Here is a 21765-nt window from a genome sequence, read left to right as displayed (position 1 = left end):
GTCTGATACAATAGACCTATTCTGGCAAGCCATTTCTCTGAGCCTTTTGACCCCTTCCTTCATGGTTTGTCACAGCAGTTCTGATGGCTCTATTTTGTTTAATGCTTTTGCCAAGCTTCCAAGAGCCATCTCAGCAGCATATCAGAACCATCACTCAGGACTATTTCCAGGGCAATAAATCCTGTTATGGATTATTGAGCTTTATACTCTGCCTCCCTTGAACCAACTGATTTTAATGCACTCCCAGGCATTAAAGGTGGGGAAAAAGAAGAGGGAGGGCTTTCTGGAAGAGCCTTGGAAAGGATTATTGGGAAACAATGTTGTGTGTAACATTGAAACATGATGTTTGCATGTAGCTTTATTGCTGTTTATTCATTTAGTACATACTTTTTCTATATGGCAAGCACTGAGCTATTTTTAGTATGCACATGAGAAGTAGGTGGCAAGGTGGAGGTTCCCAGTTTGCAAACCAGCTCTTGCATTAACCAGCTGCTTGACCTTGGCAAGTCTCAAGATGGCAGATAGATTTCATCTCTCCTGCCAACTCCTATAAATTGGCACTGACTTCCTGGAGCACTACTTTAGGGCTCAGGAGGAAGGAGCACCCAGCACAGTGGCTGGGGATGCAGACAGAGGAGCGGAAGTAGACCATTGCACCGGCCCTGACCATCTGAGCCTAATGTCTTCTCTTGAGGAAGGGAAATGGCAGCTGGTTACGTTTCAGGTATCGAATCAAGGTACCTAATCTCTAGCACCCGTGCTAGTCTGTAATTCTGTGTCCCGTACTCTCACCCAGGTCCCTCAGGACAAAGTCCTCTGCTGAAAGCCCTCAGTGGGAATTACTCGGCTCCCCTGATCGTCACTAGCTCAAGCAACACTGTGTACCTGCGCTGGTCATCTGACCACGCCTACAACCGGAAGGGCTTTAAGATTCGGTATTCAGGTGAGTAAAATATAAGGACTCATGAGAAGGGCTACAACCCCTGAGCCCTTGAAGTTGCTCACCCAAAACAGCCAAGTAAGCCATGGGCCACATCCTGGTCAATGGCAGAGATCCTACCCGGGGACTGGCAGCCTGTCTCCTCTGAACCTCTCTCACTACAGCTGCACAAATGTCCCTGGCGGTCTCCACCTCCCCTCTTTTGCCCTTTTCCCCACTTTAAACTCTTCCCTCTCTTCTTTTTGTACTTCCAGCCTATTGTGTCTTTTGGATAAGTTTATTATATATCATCTGATAATGCCTATGAGGTGATCCCATCCCTAACACTGTTGAAACATTAATAAAAGTTCCTAAAAACCGAGAAACCCTAAGATGTGGGTCTCCACGTGGGAAATGTTAGGCAGCAAAGGATGGCCTATACTTTAAGTCCAGGAGGCTTTGTTCTGCTCTGCCAGCCAGAATCATAGGCAGAGGCAGGTCAGGGGCCAAGCCAGGCAGACGGTTGACCAGGGCCGCAATCTACAATGGAGCACAGAAATATCCCTGGAAATGTAATGATATGGAGAAAATGGAATTTATCTGAACTCTTATCATGGGGATTACTGTCTCTGGTTGGAAAGAAAACTTGATAAGCAGCCTGACGCCCATTTCGAAGGGGAGTGGGTCCATGAAATTCTGGCTGGGCTCTGCAAGCTTGGAGGCAGAAAAGAATTACTTGAGACCATGAGGAGTTCCACAGGTGTGGCTTCAGGAAAAAGCAAACCAGATGAAGCTGAGGAGAACCCAGAAGGAGAAGGTTCTTTACTGTCTCAGGGTCCATTTTCTCTGCAGACTGAACCCTAAATTCCTTTCCAGCCACACACACATGAGGAAGGGGCGCTTCCTGACCCCCAAGGTCAGTGACCAGCTCTGTCACAAACCAGCCAAATGATTCCTAGACAAGTCACTGAACCTCTTCAGGCTTCAGTTTCCTTATGATGAAAAAGGAACCTTAAGGTCCCTTAAGGGGCTGGCAGTTCCCAGGAGCTGCTTACACAAAGGAAAATATAGCATGTAGTTAGCAATGCACTGTGATGGATGCTAACCTAGGAACTAAAAGCCATTAAGGAGTTGCCCTTTCCTTGATGTTCTTAAAGACCAATCACAAAAACAAAACAAAAGCAAAAAACAAAAAAACAAACAAACAAAAAAGAGACCAAACCAAACAAAAACCAAACAATCACATGTTTGGTCACAACTGAGTCAGTTGTAATTGGAATACTCACTCACAGAAAATGACTTAAGTACATGGTGAAACAATTAGTACTTCATGAAAATACAGTAGGCTTGTATACTTTGTACCCACATCTGACACTATGATCAAGTGTATTTTATAACTGAGATTCCTGTTCTTGACTGATGTAAACACATAGGTCCGATATACGCAGGACACAGGGGGCAAAGCAGGAGCAAGGAAGCACGTCTGGCCTAGAAGGGCGGTATTTAAAACACCATTTTCACCAGCAGAGGGATGTGGACCTCAAATATGAGACCAGAGGACCTCGCCATGGGGTGGCTGTAGTAAGGGCCTTGGCACCTTCATCCTCCTGTGTCCCGTGCCTGCCTGGGAGACCTGGCCAGAGACTCTTAGAGCAAACAGAGGTACACGTTCCGAGTGTTCCTCTGGCCACCCTCATTCCCCGCCTCACAGAACTTCCTCTGTGGATCGCTGGCAGGAGTCTTTATGGTCAGCACCCTGAGGCAAGGATTTTTTACTGTTTTCTTCACAGTGGTCTTCCCTGTACTTAGAACATCACCTGGCACATAATAGGTGCTCCACGTCTGTTTGTCAAATAAGTGAATGAAATCCCAGTTGAAGCCATGAAGGGGCTTCACTGAAGGGGAAACAGGACCGTGGATTTCATGTCCTGGATTGCCACGGCTCCCCCTCCCCCAACTCCCTACAACAGGAAGGAGAAGGACCATTTATTGAGCACCAAGTGCCCTGCACTGGGCTGGGGACTTTACAAACACAAACCCGTTTGAATTGCCCAAAAACCTATGAGGCAGGCGTCTCAAATCCCAAAACATAGGTGAGGAAAGTGGAACTCAAAGAGCTTCAGTGAGATGTCTCAAGTCACAGAGCTAGAAAGGTCAGATATAGGACTCCAGAGTCCACACCCCTGCAGTCACACTCTTCTGGAACCAACCCCACTGGGGTCTATCTCCTGTGCCTCTTTGGGAGCTGACAGGATTTGAGAGCCTGAGCTCAGCTGCAAGATCAGTACTGCCTCTGGGCCACAAAGGGGACCCAGGGCTTCATGGTTTTTTCTCTTCTTTTCTTTTCTTTGGCTTTACTACACTGGCCATTTCTCAGTATCAACCACTCAGATCTTCCTAAATAGCGGTGGGCCTGGCAGTGGCAGAGACAAGGAGATTGGTGAGGGAGAGGAAAGGGGAACAAAAGGGGCGGCACGTGCAGGAAAGAGCTCATCTATCTTCTGCTTGCACGTGGTCCCCTGAGCCTCTTCTTGTTGTTCAGCTCCCTACTGCAGCCTGCCCAGGGCTCCACTCCATGGCTTCCTTCTGGGCCAGACCAGCACCCAGCCCGGAGGCTCCATCCACTTTGGCTGCAACGCCGGCTACCGCTTGGTGGGACACAGCATGGCCATTTGTACCCGGCACCCCCAGGGCTACTACCTGTGGAGTGAAGCCATTCCTCTCTGTCAAGGTGAGGAGTACCTTGGAAAGGGGGTGCCCAGTGGCTCTGATCCTTCTCACATCACTTGGGTTTGTCCCAGGACCCATCACTTCCAAATATGGGTTTCCTCGTTGATAATTCATTCTTTCAGCGAACGTATATTGAGGGTCCATAATATCTCGAGCCCTGGGGATATACATATGCATAAAATAGTCTCAGGGTGTTCAGAACAATAAGGGAGAAGATACGTAGCCACATAAATGCAAAATGGCAGGGGAAGGAAGTGCTGTATCAGTAGTACAAACAGCATTGTGGGAGCCCAGAGGTCCGATGGGACCTACCTCCCTCTGGACAGCTAGGGAGGACTCCGAGAAGAGAGGATGTTTGGGCTTGGGCTCATAGAGCCGGTGGGGGTTGGGGCCAGGCATTAGCAAGGAAAATATTCTAGGCAACAGCAAGAGCATTTGCAAAACCATGAACCTGGAGAGAGATCGATCACAAGATATGCAGAGCAACTTGGGCTGCCTGAAGCAGTAGGTTGGAGGAGGTGAGGGACAGAGGGAACCAGGGTGGAACAGCGACCATCACCATGTTCATTGTCAGCAGTCAAGCCCATGATATGTATCAGGTAGTCTGGCACATATGAAAGGGATGCATTGCCTTTCATAATTGGTGGGATTTGTTTTCCCTTAAAGCAATATAATTCAGACTAGAGATGGGGGGGGGGGGAACTATGGATAATGCAAAGCATTGCTGAAGGGGAAGTGGGTGGGGGGACGGGTTAAATGGGTGATGGGGATGAAGGAGGGCACATGTGATGAGCACTGGGTGTTGCATGTAAGCGATGAATTACTAAATCCTACACCTGTAACTAATATTATATTACATATGTGAACCCACTGGAATTTAAATAAAAACTTGGCAGCAAAAAAAAAAAAAAATGACCTATAATCCCATCAGCTGAGATCACTGTGTAACATTTCAGCACATTTCCTTTGATCTTTTATATGTTGTTTACAAAAATGGCATCCTCAGTGCACAAAGCTCTTGATATTTTCTTAACATCTGTCACATAATTAAATACACTTCCTCATCATTATTTCCCATGGTCGTGTAGCATCACGGAAAAACTGTCATTTATTAAGTATCATCCTCTTGTTGGTCATTTGAATTCCTGTATTGTTTGCTACTGTGAACAGTGCTGCTGTTAAAATCCTTAGAATCCCATCATTGTGAACATCCATATTTATTTCTTAAAATAAATTCCCAGAAATGAGATTGTTGAACCATAACCTGTGCAGAATCTGCAGCTTTTGACATTTACTGCTCTCCAGAACGTTTGTCTTCGCTTCCACCAGCATGGGAAAGTTGTCTTTTCTGCCATAGTCTCAATATTATGTACTGCCTTAAAAAAAAAAAAAAAGAAAGAAAAACTTTGCCCACCATACTGACAAAAACAGGAAATCACACTGATGTTTGATTTTCCCGTGCTGTGGTTCCTAGTGTGGTGGCGTACTTTTTAGGGATCTGTCATCTCTGACCCTCTTGCCTGTGCCTGAGCTTTCTCAAACAGTGTGTTCCCAGAGAATGGACTGTCCACAAGTGGCAAATGTCATTTGGCTTTGGTCTCCATGTCTCCAGCCTTTCTTCTGAAGCTGCGGTGGGAACCTACCATGCCTCTCATATCTGTTTTCTTTTGCCACTTCCCCAAACTAAACCTCTCTAGGCTTCTGTGTACTCATCCCCATACTACTTTGTACCTGGCCCCATCCCCAGGCTTTCCACTGATGCCCTTCCACTCAGCCATTCCCCCTGAGCTCTCTGGAATCCTGGTTTCATGTCCAACCAGCATATACCTTTGGCCACTACCCAGAGGGCCGTCTTCGTTCTCCCCTCACAGAGACTAGCTCTCTTCTGAGAACACAGATTCTGGGGCCCTTTTAAGCACAGGGTGTTAATCCCCCATTCCCAGGACCAGGAAAGGCCTGGCATTCTTCCAAACCATGACTTTCCACCAACAAATATATCTCATTAGAAATCCTATGCCTTCTAGGGCGCCTGGGTGGCTCAGTCGGTTAAGCAGCCAACTTCGGCTCAGGTCATGATCTCGCGGTCTGTGAGTTCGAGCCCCGCGTTTCAGCCTGTTTCAGATTCTGTGTCTCCCTCTCTCTGACCCTCCCCCATTCATGCTTTGTCTGTCTCTGTCTCAAAAATAAACGTTAAAAAAAAAATTCAAAAAAAAGAAATCCTATGCCTTCTAATTAGCTTTCTCTCTCCTTCCCCAGGCCATTCTTTCCCTACGTAGTCTCTCCCTGAGAGATCGCATTCCACCACCAGCTTCCAATACTTGGTAATTCTGTCCCCACCTCTCCTACCCATAGGAAGTGTTCCTCCTACCTCAGAGTTTGTGGACCATATTTTGGCATGGAGATCAGGTCTCAGACTAGGAAGTTATCCTCTGTCATCTTAGTTATCCACAAGGGAAGAGCCGGACCGCAAGCAGTGAGAAGCAGCCGCCATCTACCTCCTTCACCTGCTGTCTCCAGACTGCCTGACTCCTCATGCAAAATATCAGTGGGGATCCAAGTATTTCTTCACAAAAAGTTCAAGGAAGCAGAGCAGTTAGTTGATCACAATTCGACTAACCTAGTACCACCAAAGGAGTTTAAAGTCTTGCTGTTTAGGCATTAAAAGAGCATCGGGGCACCTGGGTGGCTCAGCTGGTTAAGTGTCCGACTCTTAATTTTGGCTCAGGTCATGATTTCATGGTTTGTGAGTTCGAGCCCCACGTTGGGCTCTGTGTTGACAGTGCGGGGCCTGCTCAGCATGCTCTCTCTGCCCCTCCCCCATGCATGCACGCACGCGCACGGTCTCTCTCTCTTTCTCTCTCTCAAAGTAAATAAAAAAAGAGCTTCATATTCAAGTGCTCCTTATTTCTTCATTCCTCATGTTCTCCTCAGTTCCTCCTAATTTACTCATTCCTTCTGTTTTCCAGTCTTTGAAGTCTTCCATCTTGATATCCCAATCCCCCTGTCTCTGGACAATCCATCCTTCCCCATATCATAATGAAGCTCTGGCCCTGTATCTCTTATTGGTTCTAGTAGCACCGAGGATCACTGTTGGCCAATGTGGATGGGACCTTCCTCTACTTGACTTTTTCTGGGTCTGAATGAGGGAGGTCTGAGCTCTAGACTAGTTACAGAGGTGGGGATGGATGAGGAACAACAGTGCGTACTCTGATTAACTCCCCTCCATCTGTACTAACTCCTGAACTATCAAAGGGCAAACATAGTTTGTAAGTATTGATTTCTTTCAAAGACCACACAAGCTACTCCTACCTCAATAATGTGTGTTCCTCCAATAAACGTAGTGTTGACCCTACTCCTTATAAAACAATGACCACAGCCATGTTGCTGCACACCTTTGTCTCCTGAGCCATCACCTTGAAATTCATTTCTTTGTCCTCTTGTGTTAGCACTGTCATTTTTATATCCCATATCTTACCCCTTCTTGGTTTTCACCCTCTTTCTGATAGAGTGTAGCCTTAAGTAAATTCCTCGTAAAGGGTTCTTGAGAAGGAAATTCTCTGAGTCTTTAAATGTCTGAAAATATCTTTATTTTTGCCCTCACATATGCGTGGTAGGTTGACCAGGCAAAATTCTCGGTTCCAAATCACTTCCTTCAGAAAAGCATTCCATTTGGACATCCATTGCTGCTGATAGGAAGTATGATGATTCCGATTCTCATTCCTTCTCAGGGATGTCCTGTTTTTTTCTCTCTCTGGGAACTTGGAGGAACTTGTCTTTTGTCTTCTGAAATTCCATGATGATGTATCTAAGAATGGGTCTCTTTGCATCCTTTTGTCTCCCTTTCAATCTGAAGACTTGCATCTCTCCAGCTGTGGGAAATTTTCATCTGTGACAGTTCCACCCCTCTGCTTTCTCTGATCTCTCTTTCTGGAACTCTGACCTGTTGGATGTTGGGCCTCCTGCACATTGACCTCCTGTGTTTTCAGTCCCCTTTTCTCATTTTCAGGTTCTGTTTGGTCTATATTCTGGGAAATTTCCTTTACTTTTAATCTCCAGCCTTTCTATTTAATACTTATTTTATCATATTTTTTAATTATTTTTTATTTTTTTATTTGAGAGAGAGAGAGAAAGTGAATGGGAGAGGGGCAGAGGGAGAGAGAGAGAGAGAGAGAGAGAGAGAGAGAGAGAATCTCAAGCAGGCTCCACTCAGCATGGAGCCCAAAGTGGGGCCCAATCCCATGATTCTGAGATCATGACTTGAGCTGAAATCAAGAGTCAGACACTCAACCATCTGAGCCACCGAGGCACCCCAACAATCACATTTTTAATTTAAGAGAGATTTCCCTTGTTTTTTTTTTTTTTTTTTTTTGGTTGTTGTTGTTGTTGTTCCTTTTTCGAAGCACTCTGTTCTCATTATATGAATACAATAAGCCACTTTGACTTCTCAAGACACTGCTAATCAAAAGTTTAAAGATTATGTATCGTCTATTTCCTGAACTGTGTCTGTTTCCTAAAGGAGAAGTCTATTTCCTTTTTTTTTTTCTATTTTTTTAACTTGTTTTATGTTTTTTTTTTTTTTTTTAATTTACATCCAAATTAGTTAGCATATAGTGCAACAATGATTTCAGGAGTAGATTCCTTAGTGCCCCTTACCCATTTAGCCCATCCCCCCTCCCACAACCCCTCCAGTAACCCTCAGTTTGTTCTCCATATTTATGAGTCTCTTCTGTTTGGTCCCCCTCCCTGTTTTTAGATTATTTTTGTTTTCCTTCCCTTATGTTCATCTGTTTTGTCTCTTAAAGTCCTCATATGAGTGAAGTCATATGATTTTTGTCTTTCTCTGACTAATTTCACTTAGCATAATACCCTCCAGTTCTGTCCACATAGTTGCAAATGGCAAGATTTCATTCTTTTTGATTGCTGAGTAATACTCCATTCTATATAGATACCACATCTTCTTTATCCATTCATCCATCGATGGACATTTGGGTTCTTTCCATACTTTGGCTATTGTTGATAGGCTTCTATAAACATGGGGGTGCATGTGCCCCTTCAAAACAGCACACCTGTATCCTTTGGATAAATGCCTGGTAGTGCAACTGCTAGGTTGTAGGGTAGTTCTGTTTTTAGTTTTTTGAGGAACCTCCATACTGTTTTCCAGAGTGGCTGCACCAGCTTGCATTCCCACTTTTTTTCTATTTTTAATCTTATCTTTATGTCTTTCATACTACTGGTTTTCTTCACATATATAGTGATCCTTGATTATTCATATTTTAAAGGAAAGTCTAGATTAATTTTTCCAGGTAGCAGATATGGGCTACCTTTGTTGCGATTATATACAGATATCGTTACCCACTAGGTCTCTCACATGAATAAGAAGTTAAATTGAGTGTGTAGTAGAGATGAGCAGGCAGGGGGCAGATTTTAGGCTAAGAGCCCTTATATCCTCGAATTAAAAGAACTTTACTCTGGGATACCAACTCACACCTTAGCAGCCCTGATTCTTTCAAGGGAGTTCCTATTTTTTTCCTCTAGGAGGAAAGACAACCCTCTCTCCTTTACGTGGGGAACAGATGCCTGAATGCCTCTTCACTGGTTTTGTGGGAAAGGATGGAGGAGAACTGGTCTCACCTGCAGCTTCTCAGCTCCACTTCATTCTCAGCACACTTCTATCTACAATCCATCTTCCGAAGTTTTATTTTAAGTCTCCTCTGCTGCTGACCCTCCCATTTTGCTTTTTGTTATAGGCTCTTCTGCTTTACCAGTCTTTACTGTAATTTTATTAGGGCCTTGGGGGAGAGGAAAGATTAAAATATGTTCTCAGAATACCATCTTGAACCAGACATGCTCATGTTATTTTTTTTCTCTTTGCTAGCTCTTTCCTGCGGGCTTCCTGAGGCCCCTAAGAACGGAATGGTGTTTGGCAAAGAGTACACAGTGGGGACCAAGGCTGTGTACAGCTGCAGCGAAGGCTACCACCTCCAGGCAGGTGCCGAGGCCACAACAGAGTGTCTGGAGACAGGCCTTTGGAGCAACCACAATGTCCCCCCACAGTGTGTCCGTGAGTCCTTGGGCAGTGGAGATGGGCATAAGGAGGGGCTGGGTATGCAGCTGAAGAGATTCCCACAAGGAGTGAGCTAAAAACCCCATAATGAGAGGAGCGCCTGGGTGGCTCAGTCAGTTAAGCATCCAACTCTCAATTTCAGCTCGGGTCATGATCTCACAGTTCGTGAGTTCGAGCTCTGCTGTGGGATCTGCACTGACAGTGCAGAGCCTGGTTGGGATTCTCTTTCTCCGTCTCTCTCTTCCCCTCTCTTGCTCACTCTCCATCTCTCTCTCTCAAAATAAATAAATAAACATTTTTAAAAAACATAATAAAAAAAAAAGCAGGTACTTGGAGACTGGGGATTCAGGGAGCAGAGACAGGTGGATAATGTCATCTACCAAGTTGGGCTTCCATTTGAAATTGCTCTCAAAACATTGATAGAACATTGCACGCTGAGATGTTTCCATAAACCATCACAGAATTTAGGAATAACTTGCTCCAGTTCCTTTTAGAAGGAAAAACTAGCAGAATAGTTGCACAAGTGTCCTTTCATCACAAAACTCTAAAATGTCAGAGGTACAGTTCAGCTTTCAGGCTGGAGTCACAAACTGGCAGCCTACTAGGTCATAACAAGTCTGAAGATACAAGCTTTTGCACTTTGGTTTGATTTTGTTTCTTTGGCCTGTGGTATGCTTTATGGAATTTTTCATTGCTTCCCAACATTTTAAAGTTGGGAGAGTTTACATAAAAATCCATAATTCTAGCTTCTGGTGAAAAATGAAGACCTGACCGAAGAGAACTTACAAGTTTCACATGTAACAATATGTACTGACTAACCTCCACCCACCACCCGTTTTTTTGTTTTTTGGGGGGGGGGGGGGGTTGGATCTGCCCACCCCAGTTTCCTACATTCCCCACCCAGCCCATTTCATTCATTTAACAAACCTGCCTGGCAGCTGAAAATTCTTGAATTCATCATTACTGCATTACAGTCTCCCAGTCTCCAGCTCTGGAGTCTTGCCAGTGTCGTCCATAATTAATTTAATTAATTAATTAATCAATCAATCTTCCTCCCTGCCCCTTGTCTCCCCAGCTGTGACCTGTCCCGATGTCAGCAGCATCAGCGTGGAACATGGCCGATGGAGGCTCATCTTTGAGACACAGTACCAGTTCCAGGCCCAGCTGATGCTCATCTGTGACCCTGGCTACTACTACACTGGCCAAAGGGTCATCCGCTGTCAGGCCAATGGCAAATGGAGCCTTGGGAACTCTATGCCCACCTGCCAAAGTAAGCCCAGGACGGGATGGTGGGCAAGTTGGCCCAGTGCCTCCTACTTGAACTATACCATACATGGGGAAGGGGAGAAAGGAGGTATCACAAGGGATTGCAGTGTACCTCTTTTTGAACTCTCATCTAGAGTCAGGAGCTGGGGAGCTGCCTACTCCTTTAAGGAAGTACTTCTCCGCATCTTATTAAAAAGCTGCCTTTGTCCAGGAGAGCATCCACTAATTCACATATTCAACATTCACGCCAGGTATTATAGAAGTATGAAGATAAAAGGTTGTGACACCTACCGAAAAGAAGCTTATGGTCTGCTGGAGTGGCAGACAAAGTAAGGAAGCAATGCTTATGGGGTGTGAAAGACCTGTAACAGGAATGTGTATAGGAGAAATGGGTATAGCACAAGGGGCAGGCACCTAGGTGTGTCTGCCTTTCCTTCTGCATTGTTAGTTGTGTTTGTTGGTGTCTTCAAGACAGTTTCCAAGGTCAGGGTCCCTGGGGAAGCAACTCTGAGACAGAGGTTTATTATGGAGTACTGTTAGGATTACTGCCATCTTGTGTAAGGGAAGGGGAGGAAGAAGCCCTGGGAAGATGGTGAAGTTGAGCTCTGATGCACTATCAGTGAAGCCCTCAGCTGACCCCGCAGGGAGCTCTGAAGCTGGGATGGTCCTTCAGAACTGCCACAAGTTGGAGCAAGAGGCCTTTATGCCTACACAGTGACCAAACTTGGGGTACAGGATGCCCCAGGAAGAGGGCGTGATCTAGATGGGAGGACTCTGCAGCCAAGGCTGTCTGAAGAGGGCTAGTAGCTGAGGGTCATTTACCAGCAGCTGGGGAGAGAAGTCCTTTGGTCCTAAGTGGGGGTCTAAGTGGCCCACCACAACACCCACTACAATAGGGATAGACTCATAATATTTACGTAATCAATACAGATGTGATAGAGGAAGTAGGTGTTTGTAACAGGGTAAAAGGAAATAGCTTGTCATTGAGCAGTAGAAAGTTTGCGATTGGGTGGGAGAAGGAGTGATATCCTCCCTACACTGATGATTCAAGTCACTGTTGTCTTTATGTATCCAAGTTTAGACCCCACCATGGACTATAACCATGTGTGTGGCAGAGCAGAAGTCACAAGGGTCTTAACAGCTTTATCACCATGAAGGATCTCACATTCAGTGTAGTCTTGGCCATCGGGCCTCATCTCACATGCCAGCCAGTGGCCATCTCCGGTGCCCTATTGAGAAGGAATAGGAGGCTTCTGCTGCACTCAGCAGAAAGGACAAGGGATTGATTGGTAGTGTCTGCCCTGGACACCAAGGACACCACAGAATCTCTGCCTCTAGTGTAGTGGTTCCTAACCAGGGTACATATCTGAACTGCCTGAAGAGTTTTTCTTAGAAATGCACACGCCTGGACCTTATCTCTATAGATTGTGAGACGTAGGTCCAGAGTACAGCCTGGGCATTTTAAAATCTCCTCAGGTGTTTCTGGCCACACTTCCAGTTGAGAATCACTGCTCCAGCTGTAACATCACGCAAGTCACTGCCATGTCTCACATTCGGCTCATGAGTCCCAATAAAGTTAAACAGGTCTCATCTTTGTCATTATTCTTACTACTCAGAAGCAGCCCGTGTCCCTCCCCTTCATGCTGGCTTTTCAGAGTACTTTGTGATTTCTTTTTTAGTCATCTCCTGTGGAGAGCTTCCCATCCCGCCCAGTGGGCACCGCATTGGAACACTGTCTGTCTATGGGGCGACGGCCATCTTCTCCTGCAATTCTGGATACACGCTGGTGGGCTCCAGGGTGCGGGAGTGCATGGCAAATGGGCTCTGGAGTGGCTCTGAAGTTCGCTGCCTTGGTGAGTGACCTCCCCAGATCTATCCTCCTCATTTTTCTCTCCTCAAGGCAGGTTAGAGCTTTCTAAAGTTGATTGTAGTCTTTGAACAGCATCATTCTACCTATGGAATAAAATGCGTAATCCAAACACCAGCTATTGGGCATGCACCATGACTAAAACCCTGAACTTACTTCTCTTGGGGCACCCAAAAGAATGGGAAGAATTTCAAGTCTGATAAGACAAAGTTATATAGTAAGCAAATGACAAAAGCACAAAAACAACCTGGCTTACAAAGGACAAAGTTATGGTTTCCCCCACGGCTAATGCATTCTCTACCAAACCTTAGATTCTAAGGTTTTCTCTCCTCTCAATTCTTTCTTGGAAACCTCAAGTCCAAAGGAGAGTCTCAGCTACACACAGACCTGACAGCGTGGATTTGAATGTCTGTTCCAGACTGAACAGTGCTGCCCTCCCACTGTCTCAGGCTTCTTGTTAGGGATACAGTCATGAATTATTTCCATACAGATTCAAAGAATACCAGTGGAAATTCTAGGAATATACTCTACCCAAACCCCACTCAATAAAAGTAACCCACCTAGGTTAAGTTGTCTGTGTCTCTTGCCACTCAAGGAGAAGGAAAGGTGGGTTTAGCCAAATCACCTGTTTGTGCATAGTCATTTCCAACTCAACTCAGCTGGGCTTTGACTGCCTTAATGTAGACCAGGTGCCCTCCATTCAGTAGATGTTCAGTCGAAGCTACCTGATGAAAAAAAGAGGGAGACGATCCCAGAGGCAGGGAACAGTGATCATTTCTAACCCACAGACAGATACAGAAACTACAGTTCAGAGATGGATGGCCTTTTGGGATTCAACCTTGGGATTTGGGGATGGCATTTCTGTCATGCTAGGATTCCTAAAGCCATTCCTGGATAGCTACTCTCAGAAGGAGGTGGAGAAAATAATGGGTGGCTGGGTCCTTGGTCCTCTTCCTCACCATCCATGTCTCCCCAACCCTGACCAAACCCCTACTCGTCTTGTATAAGCTCCTCTTCAGTTTACACTCTTTCCTCATCTCCCACCAAAGCCGGACACTGTGGGACCCCTGAGCCCATCGTCAATGGACATATCAACGGGGAGAACTACAGCTACCGGGGCAGCGTGGTGTACCAGTGCGATGCCGGCTTCCGCCTGATCGGCATGTCTGTGCGCATCTGCCAGCAGGATCATCACTGGTCGGGCAAGACCCCTTTCTGTGTGCGTAAGTATGTTATCCACTCTCCCTAGTCACGGGCTCAGACTCAACGTGGACTTTCTCCCTTGTCCTCTTGATTAGGTTAGCTGGAGGTTTTGCACGCTTGGGTACTTTTTTTCAAAGACCCAATCATTACATCTCTTGTTTTCAGTTTTGTGTATCATTAATTATTGCTTTTGTCTTCACCATTACCCTCCTTGTGGTTTCCTTTGGTTAACTTGTTTGTTCATTTTCTAGCTTTTGAGTAGCAAATCCAATTCATTTATTGTCATTCTTTCCATTTTTTACTGTTATTGATGTAAGTGCTTAAGGTTATAAAATTTCTTCCAATAACTGCTCTAATCAGATCCCATAGGTTATAATAATTAATGTTTGATTGCTGTTTAGAAATTCTATAATTTGGGTTATAAATTAATTTCTTCTTTCACTGAAAAAATTTTTAATAGTTGTTTTCTTTTAATTTCCAGGCAGAAGGGACTTTTTATTTTTATTTTGTTATTCATTTCTAATATTACTGCACTGTGTGTAATATTTCTACTTCATTGAATTTATCGATGCTCTCTTTATGGCCTAATATTTGATCAACTGTTATGAATGTTTCATGTGCATTTAAGAAGAAAGGGAATTAGGGTATAAAGCTCTGTATATAGTCATAAGGTGTGCCTTGATTATGTTGTCTGTACCTTACTGACTTTTGTCCACTTGACCTGTTTTGTTCCAAGAGGTGTGTCTCAAAGTTTTCTATTTTTAGTGGTCTTCTATCTTTTCTTGCATTTCCTGTAGTTTCTGCTACATAAAGGTAGTTGCTATGTTATTTGCTACATGCTCATTCAGAACTATTATATCTATTGCAAACTGTGATTTTAGCCTTTAAAATGTCTTCTGTCACTGTTAATAATTTGTAGTTCGACTGGCACTGGGCCTGATATAGGGCTTACGAGTCCTTCTTTCATCCTTTTTCCATTTGCCTGGTACACTTTGAGCCATCCCTGTATTTTAGCCTTTCTGAATCTTGTACACAGCAGAGAGTTGGGCCTTACCTTGTGAGCCCATTTGAAAACCATTTCCTTTAATAAGTTAGTTATACTCATCCACATATATTGCTGTGACTTACATGCTTGGTCTTATATCTGTCGGGTTTTATGTAACTATTGTGGGTAAGATATACTCAGGAATTTCTTTCTCTATATGATGTTTTCCTTACTCACCACCCCCCCCCCCCATTTCTTTTGGTATTTAGGGAAGTTTGTAGGCTTTTATGCCCATTTCCTGTAGTCAGTGCACTGACATACCAGGATCCTTTTTCAGTTTGTTCACATTTACAATAGACTTTCTCTAGATACATATCAGGCCATTCCCTGCTCCTCTCTTCTCTTTTCCGAACAGTCTTGCTTTCCACAAAGGCTTGCAACAGAAGCATGAGACACATTTTGCCTGGGTGGCACGTTTGTTTTTCCACTTACACATACTTTAAAGTTTATAGCATTCTCTGTCTTTTGATTATGCTGCAGGCCTGGGCTTTCTACAGTTTTATTCGTTCTTCTTGTTAATCTGCATTTTCCTCGTTTTTTGGATGTAGATGACCACCATTCTTCTCAGCTGCCTAGAAGTAATTTGGAAAATTCTTCACTTTTTAAAGTTCCCTGAAGTGAGCCTTTATGTAAAGTGCAGGTTGTGTTGTTTAATTTTGTAATTCTTCTTCATTTGGCTCTTCCTATATGAGATGGAGCAGTACAATAATGAGACTTATTGAATGAGCAATGCATGAAAAATTAGTCTTAATAGCTACTTAAGTATTAGGATTACACAAAGCAAGACCCATCTCTATTCAGTCACTCTTCCAGAGGAGTCTAAACTAAACATTTGGTTTCATCCAGAAGATGCAAATTCCAGTGCCTTCAAGGAATTGGCACAGAATATACATGCAGAGATGTGGGTTATAAATAATAGGGAATGTTGGAGTCAGAAAATAAATGGAGAATGTCTGCCTAAAGATGTTTAATTTTAGAGCTGGTATGCACTGAAAAGCAGCGTAGTAAGGTATTTAGACACTCGGACCCAGGACCTAGATTGCCCGGATCCTACCCAGAATCCAGTACCTCTTGGACCAACCCCCATTTTATTCTGGAGTACAGAGATGTGGGGAGTACCTGGAGGAGGAAGAAAAGAGAAAAAGAACAAGCATTTATAAGTGATTACCCTGAGGTGGGCACTGTGTTAGCTGTCACCATGTGTAAATCCAAGGTTTCCATATTACTCTCCAAACCTTCTGGCAATCCCATATCTCCTCGGTTAGCTCTCTCATCCATCCCCAAACAGCTACTGCACAATTTACCTCTTCCCTGAACACCCACCCTCCACCTCCTCCGCCTACATTCGAAGCAGATAGCGAAGGCAGATAATGAACCTGGCCTGAAATCAGAGGAGCTGGTTTCAGAGCTCAGAAGAGCCACCTGGAAACAGTGCCCCCAAACAAGTCTCCCGACTGCTCTGAGGATGACAATGGTGCCTACCTCACAGGGTTGTGGGGACTAAATGAAATAATGCAGAGAGACCCCAATAATTATTAGCTGATTAGATAACCTCACTTTCTATTTTGCAGAGATGATAGAAGCCATCAAACAATAACTCCTTCTGCTTCCTGCTTCCCACCCACACATCTATTGTTCTCCCTTCCCTCCTACCTCTGTAGAAGAGTCTCTCTCTCCAGGCCCAAGGCTGTGCCCTCCATTGATTCTCAGATCCCCTCCCTCCTGCCTCCTTAGCGAACTTAATCTGTTTTTAACTGTCTCCTCTTTACTGCTTACCTTTCCTTTCTATTAATTTCCCTCAAGCCCCCGTTAAGTGTTCAAGCTTCACAGAGACCTCTATTTTCCTTCCTAGTGGGGTGTTCTCCACCTCTTCTTTACAGCCTGTACCAATCAGGGTCCCCAGAGAAACAGAGCTATCTGGGGTATCTGACACCTCTTGAGGCTCTCCCTGAGGCTTCTGGGACACTCCCACCCCTTGCTGGGCTTTATTTTTTCTACTTTGCTGACCACCCCTCGGTTCCTTTGCAGGTGCTTTCATGACCTGTCCTTCAAGAGGTGGTACCCCCAAAGGTTATACTACAAAACACTCTTCTCTCACTTTTATTAGTGGTCCTTAGCCTTTGAGAAGGGGCCTCGTGACCTTTTGTGAATCTGGAAGAGGGGTGAATCCTCTCCCAAGCACACTGCACCCACCCAATATTTTGCATATCATTTCCATGAGTTCAAAGACCCTGTGAAGATTGTCTCCCCTCTCCCACCACCTTGCTGATCTGGCAGGGTCCTGTTCATCCATGAGATCCAGTGTAGATGGCATGCTGTTTCCTCTGGGAACCCTCCTTAACCCACTCTCTCCCCTGTGGAGGATAGATGCCCCTCTTCTTTGTGGGCCTCTATCTCAGCACCAGCACACTGTGTTCTAACAGTCTGCTTCCCTGGACTGGGAAGTGGCTCCCTGAGGCTGGAGACCATATCATATTCCTCCTTGTATATCATCAGAGCAGAGCAAGGTACCTAGCACATAGAAGGAATTCAGTAATGTTGAATGAAAAGTAAATGTCTGAATCTATTTTCAAGGCAAACCTATTAATGCAATTCAAAATCCTTACTTTAGAGATACAGAAAGTGAGCTCGGAGTGAATTGTCCAAAGTAAGGAAAGGGCAGAGCTGAGTAGTAAATCCTGGTCTGCTGGCCTCCACAGCCCACCCTCATCCTAGCACACCAGGCAGTCTCAAACCCCTGCAATCCACTAACACATGTGTCCTGCTCTGCTCGGCCCTCTCTGCTAGAGTCAGGGATACTACTGTTGAGATTTACATAAGAGAACTGACCCAGAATGATGCCAGAGTTGGCCACAGCAAAAACTGGGCCCCGCCTCCTGCCTGCTCTTGCTCCCCCATCTCCATTCACACCATCATGGTTTGGGGTGGGCTCTTTGTGGATCCAGTTGTTGGGGTAAGAAAACTTTCCTCATGGTTTCTCAGCCTCAAAATCCAGAACCAAGAGAAAGAGCTGGCAAAAGCATCAACTGAGACTTCAGTCTGAAGAGACTAGGTAGGGTACCAGGCAGGTGCTACAGAGAACTAAGGGCTAAGGAGCAAAGCAGAAACCCTGGCACCCACACATCCATGTGCTCACCGGTCTTCCAGTCAGCAAGTATTTATCAAACTCCTCCTGTATGTCAGGCACTGGTCCCGACCCCAAGGATGTCGCAAGAAACAAATCAAAGAACCTGCCCCCATGGAGCTGACCTTGAGGTGGAGGGAGATAACAATGAACAAACAAAGAGCTGCATGTAGAGCATGTCCGTTACTGTGGAGAAAAGTGGAGAAGGCAAGGGGCCCGGGGAAGTGCTGGGGAGGTTGTTTATTGGGTCATAAGGGATGGCCTCACTGAAACGGTGACATTTGAGAGGAGACCTGAAGATGTGAGGGCAGGAGCCAACGGATGTTCTGGCAGAGGGGAAAGCAAGTGCCAAGGCTCTGAGGCAGGCACTTATTTTCAGGAGACCTCAGAGAGACCAGTGCCACTGCATGGAGGGATCAACTCCAGCTCCAGGAGGAAGGACGAAGCTGGGACAAAGTGGTGACCCTCGCACTCTGGGTCCAGGGCTTCGAGCACTGGGTTCTCCCCCACTGCCCTGCCTATAATTGAACAAATCACAAAATAAAATGGCCTGCAAGGATTCCAGAATATCACCTTTATTACTAATAAAGCCTATGTTGGAAGCCATAGTTTAAAGTAAAAGCCATATGGGGTCTGCTAAAAAAAAAAAAAAAAGCAAACCCAGAATGGGGTGGATTCACAGCATCAGGCAAGGCTGCAAGGACAGCACCTCCCCCGCCCCATTGTTGGGGAGAGCCTGTCTCCAGGGGAGCAGCAGAGAGCACTGCCACTCACAGGCGCCGGGTCCCAAGAGGAAGAGGGCAGAACTGGGCCAAGCATGACTGCTCATTCTTCCCAAATTGCACAGAGAAGGGCCAGAAATTATATGGATTGAACTCCCTTCATCTGGAAGGAGTAGAGGGGAAGGACTGTGCTCTCAACAGCTTTGGCTGAGCCACTGGTCTGGCATGGGGAGCAATCCCTCCATTCGGGTGTAGTTAGCATTGACTCTGGCTCTGTCAAGCTCAGCCAGGAAGTAGGTTGGGCCTGAATCTGCTGAGGGGTAGTCATCGCATCCAGTGATGGAGAGTGGGCATGGGGTACGACAGGGATAGAGGCAGAGAAAATGACCAGGACTGACAACCCGGACAACAGAACTACAGTCCAGGCCTAATGCCTCATGGGGAGTCACAGAGTGATTTCTCTCAAGCTGTCCAAGCTACAGATGTGCCTTCAAGGAAGAAGGTATGTCCCCATGCTGATTTCAGGAAATAAAGGTTTTACAGCTAAGAGACTATAGTTAGACTTAGGCCTGAACTTCACTCATGGGCAAGAGAAATACCAGGTGAGAAAAAGGATGCACTTTAGGGGTATGGAATAATAGGAGGGCTTACCTATTTTCTGTTTTGGTTGCAGCAATTACCTGTGGACACCCAGGCAACCCAATCAACGGCCTCACTCAGGGCAACCAGTTTAACCTCAACGATGTGGTTAAGTTTGTTTGCAACCCTGGGTATATGGCTGAGGGGGCTGCTAGGTCCCAGTGCCTGGCCAGCGGGCAGTGGAGCGACACGCTGCCCACCTGCAGAAGTGAGTCACCATTCTTCTCCCACCTCACCCCCCGTACCGCTACCATCTGTGGGGGTGACCCCGCAGCACAGGCCAGTAGATTCAGTCCTGGTGTTATTTTGATTCGGATAGGGAAAACTGAGGGCAAAGAAGGCTCATAAATGAGGACTTTCTCATCCCCCAGATACAGCCATGTAAGATTTCATCATTGGTTATATAAGCAAAACAAACAAGTTGCACCTTTCAAAACAGAAATGGAAAACAGTCTTCTTGCTTACATTTCATAGAACAAATAACTCATCCTTATCATTTAAAGCCCCATTCTTGACAAAAGAAAAAATCAGAAAACTTAGAATGAAAAATAAAAAGCAAAGAGCATAGGGGTTGGAATGAAGCAGGGAGGAAGAAAAGAACCCAAGAAGCAGAGACTGAGCAGAGGATGTTCTGGCCTCATCTGGGCTACTTAAGAAATAGTTTCTAAAGCATTTCATGGCTGGTCACAATAGTAGGGGCAAATGGATCTGCCTCATACCAGGAATAGCCTGGCAGACTCAGTGACATCTGAGTGGAGTGTCAAAGCAGACAGAACGTGAACGACCCCAGCCCTGACATGGAGCTTGATCGAATCGCTATAGTCATGAGGACACAGTCTCTAGGAGGATGGCTCCTCATTGCAGTATGTGGGGGTGCACGGTGATTGGCTGTGCAGTGTGTCACAAGTCATTTGTAACTGATATTAAAGGACCAAAATTTTCAAATAAATGAAGATGCATCACAACCACCCCTAAAAATAACATCCCTCTCATAACATTTTAAGATGCCATTTTGAGTGAGATAAAGTCTCAGAAAACACAGGGAAAACTTCCATAAGCTGGTGTTGGGCCTTCCTTCGATCATCTGTTCAGGCAGGAAAGAGTTTAGAACTTGGTTGCTTTGGGGTATTGTTATCCCACATCCCCTATCAAGAGCTGTGCTCCATCTCCCCAACATGAGATACAAATTCTCCTGTAACTGCAGCTCCTGCCCCACCAGAGTAACAAACTCAGGACCGGTCTCAGAATCAGAGGGCTAAGGTAAAATCTTAGAAGTCATGGCCTCCAGTCCTGCTCCCACCAGCCCATTGTCTACCCTGACAGAGTGGCCAGTCTAAAATGCAAATCTGATCAAGCCATTCCCTGTTTGAAATGCCTTCCCAGACTTCCCAATGCCCTTACAATGGCACTGTCCTCTGCCTCAGCCTCACCTCTGCACTGGGCCCTGGCCACACTGAACTTCTTCCTTACACGTGCCCTGTGCTCACTCGTCCCCAGGGCACTCCCACACAGTCTCCTCAAATGCGTTCTTCTCCATCCCACTTTGTCTGGATGACTTTTACCCAACCATCAAGAACCAGCTTAGGGGTGCCTGGGTGGCCCAGTCGGTTAAGCGTCCGACTTCAGCTCAGGTCATGATCTCACGGTACATGAGTTCAAGCCCTGCACCAGGCTCTGTGCTGTCAGTTCAGAGCCTGGAGCTTGCTTCAGATTCTGTGTCTCCCTCTGTCTATGCCCCTTCCCCACTCACACTCTCTCTCTATCAAACAATGAATAAATGTTTTTAAAAATTAAAAAAAAAAAAGAACCAGCTGAAATGTCACCTTTTCTTGGAAGCCTTTCCTGCTCCACCTCCTACACTGGGCTAGATGCACTGCTTTGTGCTTCTAGAACATTCTCTGCTACCCCTATCAGAGCACTTATCAAACAAAATAATTGCTTGTTTGTCCTTTTCTCTCTAGACCAACAGTTCCCAACTGGGGATGATTTTATCCATCCTCTGCCCCAACAGGGGACAGATATCTAGAGATATTTTTCATTGTCACACCTGGAGGGTTTCTATTGGCATCTAGTGGGTAGAGGCCAGGGATGCTATTGAACATCCTACAATACATAGTTCTGCCCCCACAACAAAGAATTAGCAGCCAAAATGTCCACAGTGCCAAGGTGGAGAAATTCTACTCTCA

The 21765-nt window shown here is 45.5% G+C and overlaps 1 protein-coding gene across 1 annotated transcript in view; it reads left to right on the top strand.

Annotated features, from left to right (window-relative positions):
- Positions 1-21765, top strand: part of CSMD2 (CUB and Sushi multiple domains 2) — a 540846-nt gene that overhangs the window by 467220 nt on the left and 51861 nt on the right. Inside the window, 7 exon segments of the mRNA XM_042948549.1 lie at positions 797-943; positions 3462-3650; positions 9525-9710; positions 10789-10983; positions 12659-12832; positions 13896-14069; positions 19614-19787. Of these exon segments, the coding sequence (XP_042804483.1) occupies positions 797-943; positions 3462-3650; positions 9525-9710; positions 10789-10983; positions 12659-12832; positions 13896-14069; positions 19614-19787 (1239 nt within the window).

This window comes from Panthera leo, chromosome C1 (assembly GCF_018350215.1).
Source record: "Panthera leo isolate Ple1 chromosome C1, P.leo_Ple1_pat1.1, whole genome shotgun sequence".
NCBI lineage: Eukaryota > Metazoa > Chordata > Mammalia > Carnivora > Felidae > Panthera > Panthera leo.
The sequence above is the reverse complement of the archived record's forward strand: the minus strand, read 5'-3'. Positions and strand labels throughout refer to the sequence as shown.